Raw genomic sequence first — 19221 nt, forward strand, 5'->3', positions numbered from 1 at the left:
CTTCATACAGGTGTAGGATAATAAGGCAGAGCTCAAATCTTTTTTTTTCCTGCACAGCACCATTTAGTTAAGAAAATCCATGGAACCACTAAGGAATTTCTACTGTATCAAGTATTGCAAAGGTTTCTGGAAAGGTACAGCAAAAGTAGGCAGAAGATGCAGATTACAAACAACTCACAGAGAACAGAGGAGAGTTTATTACAGTGTCTTACAAGAGCTCTTCTTCCTCTCCCTTACTCCTAACTGTGGGAAGCTTGGGTTGGAAGGGAACATGAAATGGAACAGCTTTGTACACTACACCACTCTCCATGAAGAGATGGAACCTCTTCCCTACACTCTTAGTTCTCAATAGGAGCTTCCACAGCAGTCTGTTAACAGCTTAAGAGGAGCTAGGGAAGCACCAGCCACTCCTGAAACAATCCACTTTCCCAGCCTTGTCCTTAGGGAACAGTTGTTGTCATCTCCTTTCTGGTTTTGTGAGTTGACTTCCAAAAGATAGGAAGAGCAAATAAATGGGTTTGCAAGACATAAGTGATTAGTGCCAGCTTTCCAATCTGATGGCCTGTCACATTTCAACAGAGCTGCTCTAAGTCAGATCCAATGTCATCGTGAAAGCTGCAAGACGCATCTTTATTCTGATGCACCTTCAAGCAGATCCAGCGCTCAGGTCCTTCAGATGTGAACAGGATTGCTCATGTTGTGCAAATACTAAACAGAACCTTAAATAATAATTAGCTGTAACAACTGAAAACAGTTTCCTACCCATAGCTACTGAAACAGCGATTTAAACAGCCTTCATTCCTATCTCCTAGATCTTTCCACAGCTAACACTCTGCTTGTCCAACAGTTTCTCCAGCAGCTCCCACTCCACACGAACACACAAACTCCTATGGCAACAGGCACAGATGAAAACTTAAAAATAATCAAGATGAACAGAAACACATCTCACTTGAAGCAGCTTTATAATGCAGGAGTCTGATTAAAGTGGAGATAGTAAAACAGGCAGCAAGACCAAGATGTGACAGTTTACCTCTGCTCACATGACTGCATCGAAGGCACACCGATGACCATTGAGCCAGTTCAGAAGCTGTCCTTTATCTGTGAAAGTTCAAGTCAGTTGTGCTTTGAATAAATACTTCTCTGTAGTTACACTTGAACTGCTGCATTATATACTAGAAATACAGGAAGTGTCCATGCACAGCCCTGAAGCACTGTGAGTATAGCCCTTGCCAGGTTAACTCATGGTTCACAGAGGTTGTAGGCATCACCAGCACACACAGATGGCAGACACATTCCCACAGAGAAACAGCATCCCGAGAGCAAACTGGCCAGACACAGAATCCCAACAGAAGAAGGATGGAAAGCAAAACTTGCTTGTAGGAGTTCAGTATTCAAGGTTACTGCTCCAGAACCCCAACCAAGCCAATGTAGTAAGTGGCAGGAGTCTCTGCTAGGACAAGCTCATGGGTGGATGCTAACAGGACTCAAAGGAATACTTCAGCCAGCAGCTGAGCTAGTGATTAGTCACCTGCCTTGATATTCATTTATAGTTGTCACTTTGTTCATGCTTAGAACTCCCTCCCTTAAGCTTTAACAGTAAAAGGAAAAATCCAGTGCTCAAGACAGAGACAAGCAACTGAATTTTGTAAGGCTTTGGGCTGACTCTCACTGGAGCACAGCACTGCTTCTCACCAATGGGCTTCCTAGTGCCATTGGCAGCACGCTCAGTACAACAGAAGCTGTACAGATCACAGCAACCCTGAGGTAATAAAAGGATAAAGAAAGAGATGGAATAAACATGAGATACGTGTAATAATCTTGCCACCTAGAAGAGATTCTGAGAAAGACACTCTTGCTAATTACACACCAGGAGCAGCAGTGGAAAAAAAATAATAGTCAGTATATTTCAGTTTATCCTTTGTTTTACACACACACACACACACACACACTCCCCTTCATGGTATCCGTGCAGGCTTCCCTGCAGAACCATCACTAGTGTTAAAAATCAGACCTTTACGCTTTCTTCCTATCTGTACAAAGTGCAGTTGGAATGGATTTTGATCTCCCCAGCTGGTTGCAGAAAGGACAAAGTCTGCCTCTCCCTTTTGCCTCGGTCACCGCATCCTTGTATCCCTCCCTCCTAAGGAGCTTAGAGAAATTAAAGCCCTAATGAAGCATGATCAGCTTGAGATTAAGTTTTGTCCTCTTCTTCCGAAAAGAAAAACCCAGCTGAAAAAGGCAAAACCAGAACACGCAGTCAAGGCCTCACCCACCCCAGAAACAAAAGTTCCATTTAAAAAAATAAATAAATAGTGTGTATATTTCATGCTGAAAAAAAAAAAAAAAAAAGGAAAAAGCTAAAAAAAAAAAAAAAGTCACAGAAAGGATTCATTTTTTGGTTTTCCCTCCCCCAAACATGACACCAGGCATTTTCTCCCCCCTTTGCCCCTGACGTAGACGTGATGTTACATTCCAACCGGCAATGTGCATCTGTGTTGAAAATGAGTTTCTACTCCTGCACGGTCCCACATGCATCAGGGAGCATCCAGCTAGCTGCTAAAGCAGAGCAAAGGCTTTCAGGTTTCGGGTATGGTCCCTGCCTGTTCCTTTGGTCCGTCTGTTAAAAGGCTCCTTGCTGCTCCCAGGTCTCTGCTTCTGTCTGTCTCCGTTAAAACGCGCTCTCTGGTCCCCACACTTCGAGTCACTGCAGCTTCGTACCCAGCTTGCGCTGTCTGTTTCTGCAACAGCAACACAGAGGGAAGGGTGAGAGGTGGCCCCAGCCCCATTGCTGGGTGCCGGGGCAGTGGGCAAAAGGTGGGAGGATTAAAGTAAGGCTCTGCTTAACCTCACACAAAAATAAAGCTGCCCAATCTCCACAAGGAGTTGAGTCCTTCCTGTTCTTTACGGACCTAGAACATTCACCAGGTCTTAAGTGTTCACAAGCTCACATGTGGGTGCATGGTTATAAACAATTGCTTCCAAAAACCACAAGCTAGGAAGCCGAAATACTACTGAAATGAAGCATTGTTTCGTCTCGCACACCCCAACAGACTCCCCTTCCAGGTGCAGTAGCTTACCCACAACTCGCTAGTCCTTTACTCTGCACTATTCTACCCACAGCAGTCATCTACATATAGGAGAATAAATTACTAACTCCAGCTGACAAGTCAAACCAGCTACAGCTCCTCCAACCCCCAGTAAAACTTACCTTGCTTCTGCTCTCGTGACTGTGTATTCAAACCACAGGATGTTCGGAATGAGGCTGGTATCTCGGATTAAAAAGAACTCTGAAATTGGCCTGAAAATGGACAAGGTGGGGGGAAACAGAGAAATAATGAGTCTTTTTCTCCATCACTATTTTGATTTAACAAGAAACAAAGGGGAAAAATAACCTGCTCCAGACTTAACACCACTATTCCATTACTCTTTAGGCTGGGAAGAGGGCTCCTTGTTCAATTTAATCACAAAGCTCCTCTCCTCTTTAATTCCTTACACAGTGTTTCCAGACTACATCACATTTAAATGGCTTTTGCAATTTTATGAGGTCAGTAGACATTCATTAAGAAATGTCTGTTCTGCTTGAAAGGCTTCTCCAGCTCTCTGCCACACCTCAGCACTTGAGTAGGGCTTTACACATGGAACAGTTGCTTGAACTTCCTCTCCTCCACCCGTATCAGGTACAGATACAGGATCGTTTGTATATGCATGCACAAGAAAACATGGAGGAACAAGTAGGTTACACAACACTCAGTATGGAAAACTGGAACAGAACCCAGGAATTCTCTCTTATAACATCTTAGGTGGTTCATAGAAGTCTGAGCAGCCCATTTCCAGTCAGGGCTTGCACAGCTGCAACTAAAGGTTTGGAGCCTGAAGTATCTTTATGTTTGTTCTGCATTACATGCAAGGTACATCTTTGACACTGGTTGATTAGGAAACATCTCTTTTGCCAGGTAATTCTCCTAACACCTGTGTTACAACTCATTGCAAGAGACTCATTCAATGAGCAAACCAGCAGTGCACAGAATACAGCCTTGCAGGAATAGAACCTCCACAGAATAGACTTACCATGCAGCTATCCTTGGGAAGAGAGGAGTTAATATCTCTTGTGTGAAGGCAAACCAGGCTACAGCCATAATGCTTCCTGCCACACCTCCATACAAGACTTGGCTCCAGGTGTGGTAAAGCAAATAAACCCTGCAGTGGAAGAGAAGAGTCACCAGACAAGCTTTAAAACAAGAGGAGGCATGACTCAAGGGCTGATGTTTCACTAGACCCTCAGACCAAGTTATGCTCCTGATGTTAAAAGTGGAGAGCTTCTTTTTCTCATTAAAAAGCTGGCAGAAAAAGTTGGAAAAACAATGGGAAAAACTGCTCTGTTACAGCAGTTTCAGCTCAGAGGGCTTTAGTTTGCGCTTAACTCACTAACCCTCCACATTCTTCTTCATGCGTCTCTGGATTAGTTGCAGAACTATTACCACTGGCTCCTAGAAGAGACTTCTTCAAAGCCAGCAACAGGACAAGTCCCGTCCAGGCCATCAAAGTTGCACCTTAAAGGTATTCTTCAGAACACAGCATTTTTGTTATGATTTTGCTGCTTTCAATGTGACAGCACAAAGGCTGCAGCCAAACAGAAACCTGTATTAATAGCAGCCTCTGTGCATGGACATGAGTCACATTCAGAACTCTTTTCACCCATATATCAAAGCCATTAAGCTCATCTTCTCTGACCCTCTGCCTAGCACAGGCCACTGTATTTCCTCTGATTAATTTTTATTTGAATTAGACCATATATCTCTTATGAAATTGTCATGTCAGAACTTTAAAGATAACCAGGAATAAGGAATCAGCTCTAATGTAGAGTCAAGAACACCAAAAAGTAATTACTTTTCTGTGGAAAACGTGGCCTGAACGTGCCTGGTCTCTAGTCACTGGAGCTCATCTTATATATATATGTGTGTATATATACATTTTTAATCTACTACAGGGAAAAATAAGTATCAAATGTTCATTTTCTGTATTCTTCTTCATACAACTAAACCCTGCAAGTCAAACAGCTACACACATTTTCATTAACTACCACTCAAGCAAAACAATCCCACTGATCAACTGTAGCAATGCACATGCTGCAGATGCTGGTGTGCCAAGGCATGGTGCAATGCTCTCATGATTAGTGCTGGCAAGAGGGCAAGGCAGTGAGGCTGCAGCATGGCAATGGAGCCCATAAAGACTTGGTACAAGCTCAGCCGATTTGGGCTTTTATAAATGCTTCTGAAGCACCACACATGTAGCACCTTTGCTCATTCGAAGGGTCTCACAGCAACACAGGACCTTCACAAAGCTCTGACTTGTACAATGCAGTCAAGAATCACATCAGAAAGGCAGGACAAGGGATGACAGGGCTGCTGGCTGTTAAAGGCCACAGGACTGTATGAGAGCATAAGACAAACAGTTGCTCCATACCTACTATATGAGACTAGCAAAGCCACTGTGACGAGGCAGATGGACAGCACATGTCGCCATAGTAAATCCAGAAACCTCGCATTGTTTGTTTGGTGCATTCTGAAAGAAATGGAGAGCCATTAGCACAGTGGCAGGGAGCTCAGCACCCCTTAGCTCCTCACTACCTCTGAAACCCTAGGAAAGCTCTACTCCGGTGGGGTCATGGGCAGCTCGACACCATCCCAGCAGCAATCTGTCCCACTGGCAGCAGCCACAGAGAAGCCAGAAAGCCACACTTCTCCCTCTCCAGCTGTTAACAGGGATCACTGTGATGGAAGGCAGAACGCTCACAAGTACTGCAGCTGATGGGAAAGGCACATGCTGAGCATATGCAACAGGGAGCCAAGACGTCAGAGTCCCTCCATCATCCACAAAGCTAGGAGGAACTGTGAGTTTTGTCTTCCTCCACATTGTAGCCACAAGACAGAGCCATGCCCCAGCAGGAATTTCAGAGCAGCACAGCAGAGTGTGTACAACTGGTATTTGGGAAACGAGATGAACTAAAAGGTCATGCAAGTGGGCAACAGATACTACCTAAAAGAGTGCAGATAACCCCACTGACAAAACTGAGTAGACACATGAGAAAGCAGCTCTTCTTTCCTCCTCCCTATTCCCCCCCTCTTCCCTCACACTGGTGGATCATCACAGCTTAGAAAAGGCAGATCAGGAGACCTGTACCCAGACAGGCATGGGAAGCCCACCCATACCCTTCAATCCTAACTTCAGATGAGATGGACATGCTTCATCCACCCTAGCCACAGTAAATTGTGCGGTTCCTTAGATTTCATCCCATATGCCACTGAAGTAGCACACAGCAAGGGAGCCATCTAGTTCAGGTGTCTCAACATAGTAACAGCCAAAACCTGACACTGAATTTTTACCTTAAATAAAGGAACAGAAAGGAATAGACAGAGAAAAACCACATGAATTGGGAGTGGCTGGACGGCATCCCATATTTTGTGGTCACTGTTGAATGGGCTTCTGGGAAGAGAAGAAGAAAGAGTATGGTCAAGGTCTACTCTGTCCATAGCAGCTGGAACGCTCCAGATGCGAAGCCAGCCCATCCTGCTGCAGTATGCACACATGAGCTCACAGGACACGGCTCTGCTCAGATGGCTCTGCCAGCCCTCTTGCACCCAAACATCCAAAGCCAACATGAGGCAAATGGAAAACACCCTCTAACCGCCCCCCCCAGTTAGCATTCCAAAACTCAACACCAGGACACCACTGGGTCATTGCATACCTTCGCAGGGCCGAGGCTCCCGGATTACATGTTTTATTAACCAGTTCACTCCCTCGTTGAATGCCAGCCCTCCCAAGAAAGAGATCTGTGAAGGCAAGACAACCGTGTCATCCTATCTAGAAGATCCACCCACTTACCAGGCTCTCTCTGTTGAGAAAAGCCCAAACCATATGTTTCTTTTTTGACTGCTAGAGTTAAAACCAATGGCTTCAAAGTTCTCTACCTGAGGTAAAAAAAAGCATTTCTTTTTCAGCCCACTCTGTATATTTGGCAACACACTGTGTATATGCAGCTGTTCAGATGATACACAGAGACTGTTATCATTGTGTATACGCAGCTTTTCAGATGATACACAGAACGAGATTGTTATGAGGCTGGGTAACAATTTTGTGAGCATCCTTTCACCAGCAAGCAAACCAGGGCAGGTTTTAAGGGACTGCCTTTCCCAATCAACCAACAGGGGGAGTGCACGCACTGTTATTTGGATAAATAGCCTCAAAAAGGTGACTTTCAGGCTTTCTGGCTTTTCCCTCTCCGAGTATTTTCATCTGGAAGTTGCTGTCTTCAGCCTACAATGCAGTCCCATTCTGAACTCCGTCAGACTGGCAGCAGTTATTTTTACTCTTTAATTCCACACTCCACACACCTCCCCTGAGTCAGTCCTGCTGCTGTGATCAAATTCCCAGCTGCTGCTGATACTCTGCCTCCTTAACACTCGGTCCCATTCCAGATGATGAAGCAGCTTCTCACTCTGTGTCCTGAGCTACGGCGCAGGCTGCTGGAGGCCAGCTCACATCCCTCTCCAGCTCAATGGTGATTTCCCACATGCAGAACTGGAAACCAACCTCAATGCTCGTCTCCCTACCAACACCTCACAAGCCCCTGTATTCAAACCCCCATGGGTTTGTGCAATAGTTGCTCTAGCTTAGTCTCTCTTTTGGGTCAACAAGAAACCTCTGAGCTGCCAAAACTTAACAGCTGCCTCTCCTAGCTAGAATCAGCTTAACCTCCTTGTCCCATTCCAGGTCCCTTGAGCCACTGGTTCCCATGACACTGTGGCCCTATATTAGAAATCTGCTGCCAAAACCCTTTCACTGGCCCCTATTTATCTGTTTACTGAGGGCAAATTTCACAAGAGGTTTATACCTCCTCAAGGGAATGCTGCCGATTCCCAGCTACCTGTCAGAGCAGGCAGAAAGCATCATGTCTTATGTATGACAAGAGTCTGTCGTTGGTCATTTGGGCAGGAGCAAACCTCTTCTTCTCAGCTCTGAATCAAACACCAGGGACAGCTGCCCTCACAGACAGATCAATTCCCTTGGGAATCTAAGTTTTATCTGGTATTCCCTTTTCTGCCTCAGTAGTTGAAATAAAGCACATCCTACTGAGTTACAGACATCATCTCCTGCATATGCTGCCCATCTTGCAGGAACCTACCACTGCCATCTACGATCCTACTGGATCCTGGGAGTGTTCTCACTCTGCAACAGCACTCTAGCTCCTTGGACATTTCCCTTGATGGTTTTGGACAAATAATACCCAAAACATACCACACAGGAGCACAAGTTAGCAAAGGCTAAGCAGTCTTTTGAGCTGGTACAAGTGATAAGCGTCTCCTGCTGTTCTTTGGCAGGAAGATCACCCTACCTAAGCTTGCTCTTTACAGAGAGGAAAAGAAGTGTGAATACAGGAACACCAGGTGACAAAGGAAAAAGCTTTTGCCACAAGGAGAAGCTGGGAAGGGAGAGAAGGACTCACCGTGTGAAGCTCTCTCTTGAATATGATGAGCGTTACAAAGCCAACAATAATGAATATTGGACCAAGACTCAAATAAGCTAAAAGCTGACCAGAGAAATCACCTAGGGAAACAAACAAGAGAAACAAATCAGTGTGAACTTCACAGGTACTTGCCTGCCACCAGAGCATGGGTGGCTTTGTGTCCTTAATCAGTGAGAGCAGAGGGGCAAGCTCAGCACTGCAGGAAGTCTGTGTTCTGCAGACTGCCTACTGCTGCTCCAGCCCGAGAGGAGCCCAGGCAAGGACAGCAGTGCTTGCATGTGGCTTCAAAAGCAGGAATGAGAGGAGCTTGGCACCACTCAGCAGAGATTCCTGCCAGCCAGTTTACAACAATGAGCATGGGTGTGGGTCCAGAGTCACTTGAATTCAAGGTAAAGAGGCAGCATCTTTCCCTCTCCCTCATTGATGTTGGCTTCTGATGCCAGTAACTACCGGCAAACACTCCCCAAAGAAATCCTTTCCCACTCCCTTTCTAAAATGGGTTAGTTTTCAGCTGGATCAGCTCCCTAATCTGTCTCACCGTGTGTCTGCATGAACACTAGCATTAGCAAAATGGGGAGGAAATAAAGAGCTAAACATAGCAGGAGATACAGGGAGAAAACTCACTGCTTTTTAACAAGTAACCCACAGGTATCACATTGAAATGACTTTAGGCTTCCACCACCCCTATAGCTAGGAGTGTAGTTACCCCCCAGAGAGAACTGGGGAGCCACAACAGGACCTCACAAGAGGTCATAAGGTACCTCAAAACCTTTACCCTGAGCTATCACAGGCACAGAAGTAGGCAAGCAGCAGTAAAGAGCAGCTATGATCTAAGCTTCTCTTGCCTATGTTCCATGGAAAAGGACACATACAACAATATTTGGAGAGAAGATGTCAGCATAAATTCCAAGGAAACAAAAAATTATCACACATAATTTTGCTAAAAGATCAGCAATTCCCATCAGGAGAATGAGAACTCTCTACCAGAGAGAAAAGCCAGTAGTTGCTACAAAATGCAGAATGAACCCACTGAGCACCGTAAGAGAGATGGTACTTTCTATACCGGTTCTCAGATCCTCTCCATCCCATCACCGAACACAAAAGGCTCAGCCCCCACATACATTTACCCTTCCTCCCTCCTCCCAGAAGGAAACAGGATGCCTTTGCAAGGCTGAGCACTGGATTCATTCCTAGATCAATTCCACTGCAAGAGCCTGAGTCTCCCCAGCCCACGCACCCACATTTTAAACAACACTTGGCAAAATGGACTTTAACCTCAACCTCCAAATACTGGAGCTGATTAAAAAAGTTACTGCACTGCTTCAAAGTTCACGCTGCTGATGTTCTTGCAGCATAACTGTGGTTTCATCAGGTACAGCATGCAGATCCCTCCTGAATTCCAGGCTCTGCGTTAAGTTTGGGCACCAGCAACATCAGCACCAGGAGGTTTAATTTGCAACACCAGTGAAATCAGGGAGACTTGGAGGACAAAACCCCCAAGAACACTGGGGTTTCACTCGAAAGAGAGGATCTGGTTTGGTTTAACCTGGAAAGCATTAGAAGACACTGAAATGGGGTTTTTTTCTTGCATGATAAGGCAGGTTTGCCTTGCATCAGGTGGGTTCCAAGTGTTCCCAAAGCAAAACAGCAATGTATTATGGTAATGCAAAATGGATGTGACAGTATCAGTTACCTGGCGATAGAGAATCAAGCCCCTTATGGTTTCACACAAATCACAAACTCAACAAAATTAATTCTTAAATTAAGTCTCAAATGATGAGGGAATTCATGAGACAAACCACCAGACAATCAAAGCTACCCCAAAAGCCTTAGGAATGCTTTCCAAGAGTCCCAGTTCTAGTGTTACCAGCTGAAGATGGCTCATCACTGAGAAATCACCATGCTCCAGATCCTTCACTGTTAATCCCTGGTATATAAAGGCTTAGCACTTCAAGACTGTAAGCCATAATTTTGTCACATAGAAACCAAACCAGATTATTTATCTTCTCAGAGGAGTTCTATTTCTTGTGCAGATGGTGGAAGAATACTTCAGGAGGTAGTCTTTCACTTTAAATAGCATCAGCACTACCAAATTCAATATGTATAATAATATACCCAATAAATCAAACCACTTGGACTTCACTGGCACACAACCCACACTTGAAACTGAAGAGAACCAGAAACTATCACTCCCAGATACTGCCTTCAGGCAGAGAACCAAATCCTTCCCTCAGACAATCTTAACACAATAGTTCCCCAAACGTATCAACTGTCCATTTAAAATAGAACAGAGATAGCATTAGTAATACTTCATATTACTGTGACTAATAGCAATCAAACAGAAATCACATTGTGAAGCCACTTCTTCTAGGGGAGGAGGCAAATAAATAGCTGTGCACCAACAGAAGGCAGCACTTGTGCTATGCCCTGGGAGATGAACTCAGTAACACCATCCCAAACATACTCACTGGATTAGCACTTCAAGGCAGAGCTGCACTAACCCAGCTCCAAAATGACTGGAAATCCCCCGTGAAGAAGGCAAAGCAAGCTCAGAGAGAAAGGTCAGTGCTGATCCCGGGGCCCGGGAGCGTGATTGCTGTGCTGCTCCTACCCACACTCACACTCTAGGGTGCTCAGAGACCTATTCCCAGGGAAAGGGGATGTGCAGGAGAGCTGATTGCCTGCAGTCCAGTCAGACCCAGCAAGCAGGTTCCCACACACATCTTTTTATAACAATTCATTTTCCTTCCTTTTACAAACATGGGAATGTAAAGCAATTCCTCCAACCAGTGAGAATAGAGACAAAGCCTCTTACAAAATGCAAAAGGACGATCTGTTTAATATACAGCTTGGGGGTTGGTTTAAATTCTCCCTTTTTTAAGGGCAGCCTTCTCTGGACATCATTTGTAGCTCAAGAGGCAAAAATAAAATCCCCACCTACCTCATTTTGGGGCACCCAAGAACTAAATAGGTGAAACATTACACATAGCTCAGAAACACGCTGGACTTTTTTAGCCTTCATTCAGCGTCTACTTCTGCTCCAATTCAACACTTCACCCAGCTCTCTTTCTGTGGAAATATCCAAGCTTTACCACATTAGCTTAACCTGCATATAATGTGAAAATATGAATCAACAGCACTAACCACATCCTACCACAAGATCTAGCTTCACCATCACCACTTCCTATTGAAGCATCTATTTGTGGCACTGCTGCTGGTCGTGCGGGTGCTTGATTAAATGCATGCGTGCAAAGTGCACAGAGAACACAGGGTATTTGTGTCACATGCATTTACACAAGCAAATGTTCACGGCTGATCATCATTCCCTTTACTTGGGCATATCCTGATATCACAAGCTGGAGGACATAAAAATATCTACAGGAGGCTTTAGATTATGGCATAAAAAGGTATCAGAAATGAAACTTCTGCAGGAAGATGAAATGTAAACCCCCACATTAAAGAAGTCAAACAACTGAGTGGTATCTGCTTCTTTCAACAGCTCTAGTTAGCTACAAACTGAGCCCTGCCTGGTGAGCTACCATCCTGAGCAGGAATCACAGCAAGGGTTATCAGAACAAACATTCCTATAGGAGCAACACGTGCTGATCCTGAACAGCAACAAGACCTGCTGAGCCAAAGCACACACACAGCACGAGCACCTTGGCTCCGATGGGTTGATTCTGCACACTTGCCCCTCCAAATCTGCAAGTGAGAAAGCAGGAAGATTCTCTGTCATTCCGCAGAGAAAGGGCTTGGCAGGTTTCTCTCCTTAAAGAATGTGTCTGATGATTCTATGGGAGCAGAGGAGGTCCAGACAGTGCCAGAGCTTTAGGAATCCCAGCTGCACTGAAGAGAGGAAGTTGTTGTTCTTTTCTCCAAATAATAATCAAAACCCCAAACAAAGCAGGAACTCTGTGTTTCTCCAGTGAAACTCACCCTGCAGACAGGAAGTCCCTGAAGATGAGTTTTAAGCCTGCAACACAGTCTCATCCCATGCAAAGCACTGCATGCGAGAAAAAAACAACCTTGAGTATACGCACACGACAGGATCTAGTTTGTTATCAAACAATACCCCTCAGGCTTCACGTGAGCCAATACCTTCAGAATCATATCCCATGCTCTGCAGCAGTCAAAAAGGCAAGAAAGGCATTTTTAAGAGCAAAACATAAGTTAGTATTACAGCACTACAAAGTTATGCTATTTTGGTGTCACTATCTAAACAGGGATAGTAAACACAGAAAGGCTGATGGAAAGGGGACAGAGATAACAAGTGTACAGCAGCCATTCAGAAAATGGCTCAGATTTTTAGCTGAAAAAGGAAAAACAGGATAAAACCTTTCCATAAATCATGAATGATATGGAGAAGCAGACAGCAAACATTTGTTACCTCTCAGTGCACACGAGAAAGAGAGGATTTGATGAAATTACTGAGCAGTGGACTTAAAAGCAGAAAAGAAACAACCACATTAAGTCAGAGCCAAAGATATTGCGATATCCAGAGCGGAAATGGGTTCAAAGAGCAATTAGACATTTTCAGAGTATAGCTTTTATATATCCATCAAAGGACTTAACAATCCTGATGCAATCACCAGCTGATTACTGGAAAGATATACAGAAGAAGGATTACTCCTGCCTACCTGCCAGCAACCCAGCACTGCCAGAGTACTTCTTCGTCTCAAAGTAGTTGCTGACATAAAAAGCACCAGGATCAAACATTTCTCAAAGCAATATCGGTATGATATTTCTTAAGCATCCTCTCAGCAGTGTGCTTTAACACACTGTCAACTAACACTGGCATTATTGGCTGCTTCTCCCTGTGTTTGGATCTTCATTACTATAGGTAATATTTCAGACAGGCCTCCAAGATCGCATTACTTCAACCAGTTTGGAGTCGACTAGCACAGCGTTCATCCACTGTTTCTTGTTTGTTCTTGCTCAAAGCTGACATGGCAGGAGAACCGAGCAGCCACACGATGCGTGTTTGGCATTTCCCACTATATCACTACTGATAAGGAAACATGAGATAAAGACAGGGAGCACGAGCACCCTTCTGGAGACACCTCTCCCCTTCACGTTTACAAGCAGAAGCAAAAAATGGGCTGACAGATCAGCAGTGGCTGCTTTCCACCTGGTCACAGTGAGAGGGACCATCCCTCCTGGCAGATGAAAGCTGGGATGACAGCAGTTCTGCACTGGAAGTCTTTAAAGACAGGAGATGTGTTTCAGAGCTGGTTGCCACAGCAGCTCAGCACGCTGCTTTCCAGGCCAGCAGCCTCTGGGATGAGCCAAAGCAGAATGTGTTTGCCACGCAGCGATGGATGACATGCCAAGACAGCTTAATAATTTATGTCGGTAAAAGCAGGATCTTATTTCTTATTCTGACCCCTCTCTATCAGCACAAGGCTACATTAACTCCAGTGTGCTGCGCACACTGCCAACATCACTATTTTATAAATATACATTAGCTACTAGCTTTAATGGACCTGGACTTGAGCTGTATACAGACTGTAAACAGCCTTCTAAATACAGTTAGAACACTTCCCCAAATCCAGGTAACAGTATCAGACCTACCATCTTCCTGCAACACAGCTGCCCAGACCAAAATGTTGTCCAGCTAGACTTTAAAAAGCCTTTGACACAGCTTCCTACAGCATTCTCCTGCAGAAACTGGCTGCTCATGACATGGATGGGTGTATTCTCTGCTGGATAAAACACTGGTTGGGTGGCAGAGTCCAAAGAATGGTGGTGACTGGAGTTAAATCCTACTGGTGGCTGGTCACAAATGGTGCTCCCCAGGGCTCAGTGCTGATCCAGTTCTGTTTAATATCTTTAGCAATGCTCTGGACGTGGGGATCGATGGCATGCTCAGTAAGTCTGCAGGTGACACCAAGCTGGGTGGCAATGTTGATCTGCTGTAGGACAGGAAGCTCTGCAGAGGAATCTGGACAGACTGGATGAATGGATTGAGGTCAGTTCTATGAGGTTCAACAAGGCAAAGTGCTGGGTCCTGCACTCGGGCCACAGCAACCCCATGCAGGCTTGGGGAAGAGTGGCTGGAAAGCTGCTCATGGAAAACGACCTGGGGGTGCTGACTGACAGAGCTGAACACAAGCAGCCTGTGCCCAGGCAGCCAAGAAGCAACAGCATCCTGGCCTGTATCATCACAGCCAGGGCAGTGATCAGCCCCATGCACTGGGCACTGGTGAGGCCACACCTCAAATCCTGTGCTCAGTTCTGGGTCCCACACTACAAGACATGCACTGAGATTTCTGTCTTAAAGGTCTTTTCCAACCTAAATGATTCTATGAAAATAAATTAAGACATTTCTGTCCCTCCAGCTATTTTAATGTTCATAGCCTTCCATAATTATGTTTTGTCCAAACCATAGTGTTCCTCTCAATACATAACCTTAATCTCAGCAATTCAGCCCCTCCACACAATCATCTTCCCCATTTGCCCATGTAAAAGCACTCAATGCAGAACAAAAATGATCATGTTATGTCACTTTCTTTAAGACGTGACAGATAACACTCGTGCTGCAATATGAACCATCGACATTTCCCAAAGCAATCCAACAAGTAACGCACAGGTCGCTCTGTGCTTGCTGCCAGGTTCAGATAAGGAGATGAGATTCAAAGATGAATATATCAGTACCAGTGGAAAGATTCTGTGCCCATCTGCCCTGAACTATCACATTAATGTATCTGAGAAGGTGGATGGCACAAGAACATAAAGGGTGAAGGAAAATGCGACACACGAAAGGAAACGCCAATCTTTTACATAAAGCATCACAGAAAACCACAAACCAGCCATATGGGGAGGACGGAACACAATGACAAGAAATAATACATTTCCACTGTTAGACCTTTTCAGTGTTATCACCTTTCAAGTCCCCTGGCTAAATGGGTACTTCCAACCCAAAAGAACCCTGGGCACTTTAGGTATTGCACTACTGAGGAGCTTTCATCAGGAACCAAAACCCAGCTACTGAACAGGACATACAGCAACGCTCTGTGGCAAGTCAGGGACCTGGGAGGAGAACCAGCAATGCTGAGAACACAGTTACCCCCAGATTTGAGTTTGACCAGATTGTCAGTACTAATGCTCTGACACTTCATACCCTGATTTTTCTGTTCCCTTTGATCCCAACAAACAGCCAAAAACTATTCTTTTCAATCTCACCCAAAACCAGCACAAATCACCTAAAGAGCAGTTACTAATAGACAACTGCTATCCGTACACAGACCCATCCGCTCTTGCACACGGATGGATCAGGGATTCTCCCTACCACAGCGAGGGGCAGGCAGGCTGCAGTGCAGGAGCTCAGTGGATCACACCACTGCCCCAGCTGGAACAGTGCATCCTGCACGATGGCACCCGCTGCTTCTCAACACTGACTGTACCCAAACCCACCTTGCCAGGAGCTGGCCTGAGTGGAGCCCTGTGCCTGCCATGCTCCCAGCATTAACCCCAGTGCTGCCTGCTCAGAGTCGTTTGGGTTGGAAAGGACCTTAAGATCATCCAGTTCCAACCCCTGCCACAGGCAGGGACACCTTCCACTAGAGCACCTTGCTCCGAGCCCCTGTGTCCAACCTGGCCTTGAACACTGCCAGGGATGGGGCAGCCACAGCTTCTCTGGGCACCCTGCGCCAGCGCCTCAGCAGCCTCACAGGGAAGAGCTTCTGCCTAAGACCTAAACTAGATCTCTCCTGCTTGAGTTTAAGCCCACCACCCCTTGTCCTACCACTACAGTCCCTGATGAAGAGCCCCTCTTCAGGCACTGGAAGCTGCTCTGAGGTCTCCACGCAGCCTTCCCTTCTCCAGGCTGAACAGCCCCAGTGTTCTCAGCCTGTCTCCATACAGGAGCTGCTCCAGCCCCTCATCACCCTCATGTCCTCCTCTGGACTCACTCCACCCGGCAGCCAGGCCCACCTCAAGAGGCAGAGTCCCCATCACGCCACAGGGACACACCGGAGCCCTAACACACCACCTCAAACCTCCACCATCACCCACACACCCAACAGCGGGGCGAGGAGGGGGACACCCGCCCCACCATGCTGCTGTGGGGTGCGGGATGCCCCAGGTGGGACCCACATCTCGAGGCCCAGGGGCAGCCTCCCACGTCCGGGGGGGGCTGCGGAGGGGGTGAAGCCGTGGTGTGGGGAGTGGAGGGCGGCATAGAGGGGGGGTCCCCACGGCTCCGGGACAGGGCGGCCCCCCCGGACCCCTTCACCAGCTGGGGCTCGGTACCCTCCGAGGCAGGCGCATGCGCAGCACCCAGTCCCGTCCCGTTCCCCCCCATCCCCAAACGGCGGCTCACTATGTGGCAGCGCGCCCCGGCGCACGCGCGCCCCGCCGCCTCCGGCCGGCAGCTCAATGGCTCACTATTTCGCAGCTGCCATCCCGGCCCTCAGGGGTGCCGTGGGGCGGCGGGAGGGGCCCCGCCGCGGGCAGCGGAGCGGCGGGCAGCGGGGTTGGGGTGAAGCGGAGCTTTACCTGCGGGATACTCGACGTGAGTGAGGGAGACCGGCCGCCACGGAGCGGGCAGCGAGCACTCACCGACTGCGGCCATCTTACCCGGATACCGGGCCGGGCCACGGCGACCAATCAGAACGTACTTAAGGGGCGGTGAGACCAATGGGCGGGAGCGCGGAGAGCGGCTGGCCAATGACGCTGCGCGGCAGGTGAGGCGCCGGCCAACCCATAGACACCCAATTAAAAACCCAGCCCGGGGAGCGGCAAAACCAATAAGCCGCTAACATCGATGTCCAATAGGAGGAGGGCGCAGGGGGCGGAAAAGCCAATCGGAAGAAAGGCGGGTGTCATTGCCCTAAATCATTGGCGAAAGGAGTGATGCAGATCAGCCAATGAACAGCTTCCCTTGCCGCCAGTTCTCGACCAGTCAGCTGCGCCGCCGCCGTGGCTGAGGCAGGGGCTTGGTGAGGGGTCCAATGGCGCCTGGTGTCCCCACAGCCCCGGGCCGGGCCGGGCCCAGGGGCAGCAGCGCCCTGACGAGCCTTCCTCACCCCGCTGCTGCCGTGTGGTGCCCGCCATGGGAGGGGCCGTGTGGGGCTGGTGCTGGAGGAGCTGCTTCATCCCCTTCACCCGCTGTCAGTGACATAAAATCCCCTTGTGTCCTGTCACCCTTTAAAGGGTGCTGGTTGAAGAGAATCCTTCATCTTATCAACGGTGTTACCACAGCACTGGATTCTTGCACAGCTTAAGCCCGTTTCTTAGCTCAACACACAGGTGATGATTTTCAATTTATAACCTCTCCAAAATTGAAAATGCCTCTTTTTATCCTTCTTTTAATAGCCACATCTCCTTTATAGCTCAGTGAAGGACCAGCGGACGTGCACATGTGAAACTCCTGAAGTAAAGCCCTGGCAGAAAACAACGTGCACCCTTCAAAAGGCATTACAAAGACCAGGCACCACCTGGTCTAAAGGTAATAACCTTTCGTCCCCTCTCCAACTAACTTTGAGCACTGCAATCAGCTGCTTTGAAGACCAAATTGAAATCAGTGTGACCCCAGAGGGTAATACTTACCTGCGGAGCCCAAACCACCAGAACAAACTGCAGCACTCCACAAGCGAGACCCAGGAGCAGCATCGCACAGGAAAGGTTGCAGAAGGCAAAGCCATCTTTACATGAGCACATCAAATTGTCTTATAACGTAAAACTTATGGGGTTTTCCTGTCAGAATAATATGCAAGAGCAGCACAAGTGATAAACATAGGCAAGGGGGTGCCTTTAATTTGTGTATATGTCAGGAAAGGGTTTCTATCCCCCAACACGTTCACCCAAACAGGGAGAAAACTCCTTTTCCTGCAGTTGTGAAATACCTTATTTTAGATAGCAATGATGATTACATCCTATTAATTCCAACAGGTTCTTCAAAGCTGACACATTTCCCCCCATTGCAGGAATTAAAATAGCAATAAAGTCTTATTATTTGGAGAGAAAGAGCAAATATTTACTGCAGAAGTCAAGCTCGTTGCAGAAGGCTGCTGCGAGGTAGCATGAGTGATTTGCTGCTTTCATAGTCGAGTTAAATAAATCTCCTCCTTCCCAAGCTATTGAATATAGAGTTATGCTGGCAGAGTGGATTACATTTGATCTATGTACCATGACAAGTACTGAAAATTGTGGGCTTCATTGCTATATTCACCCACTCCTTCCTGAACAGAAGAAGAAAGTGTCAATACACAGCACAGCCTTTGCTCTGTTCCTTCAGCATAAGAAAGCACAAAGCTGCTGTAGGAGATGGAATGAATATACAGTCTGACACCATGGAAACCGAGACAAACTCCTTTTAACTCTTCCAACCAACGTTCAGGGTGTGGCATAAGACAGAAACCTTCCTATTCATGAAGGTTTTATTTGCATATATCCCAGTTCATGACAGACTTGCATTAACGCTAACCGGGGCTGGCTTGTACTAAGTGTATGGATGGAATCTTAATCACTGTGGAAGCAAGGAGCTTGCCTGCTTCAGTCTGGTTTCTGCACCATTCGGAAAGGAAAGTATTTAAACACGCTATGATTGAGATGAGTTTCCTGCGTTGCTTAGCAGATGGGCACCTCTGATACCAACCCACAGGCTTTAGCTGGGTTTCTTTCACACCGTTTAGGAGGCTGGTAAGAATGCTACAAGAACTTGGACAGTGTTGAAGAGATTCTGCTCCTCGCTGGGA

General features: G+C 46.8%; 1 protein-coding gene across 2 annotated transcripts; it reads right to left on the reverse strand.

Annotated features, from left to right (window-relative positions):
- Window positions 1–1933: 1933 nt before the first annotated feature.
- DOLPP1 (dolichyldiphosphatase 1) lies at window positions 1934–17171 on the reverse strand. Of its 2 annotated transcripts, none has more exons than XM_062641251.1 (8): window positions 17021–17171; window positions 8504–8604; window positions 6746–6830; window positions 6384–6483; window positions 5464–5562; window positions 4069–4197; window positions 3209–3298; window positions 1934–2738 (listed from the first exon to the last, which is right to left on the reverse strand). In XM_062641251.1, the coding sequence occupies exons 1-8, from the start codon at window positions 17094–17096 to the stop codon at window positions 2702–2704; spliced, it is 717 nt and encodes a 238-aa protein (XP_062497235.1). In that variant the 5' UTR covers window positions 17097–17171; the 3' UTR covers window positions 1934–2701. The 2 variants fall into 2 exon arrangements, with proteins under 2 accessions (XP_062497235.1, XP_062497234.1); XM_062641250.1 differs by lacking the exon at window positions 17021–17171 and adding an exon at window positions 16619–16704.
- Window positions 17172–19221: the final 2050 nt, after the last annotated feature.

The sequence above is a fragment of the Pezoporus occidentalis genome, unplaced genomic scaffold, assembly GCF_034315485.1.
Source record: "Pezoporus occidentalis ecotype Australia unplaced genomic scaffold, CSIRO_AGI_Poc_V1 ctg68, whole genome shotgun sequence".
NCBI lineage: Eukaryota > Metazoa > Chordata > Aves > Psittaciformes > Psittacidae > Pezoporus > Pezoporus occidentalis.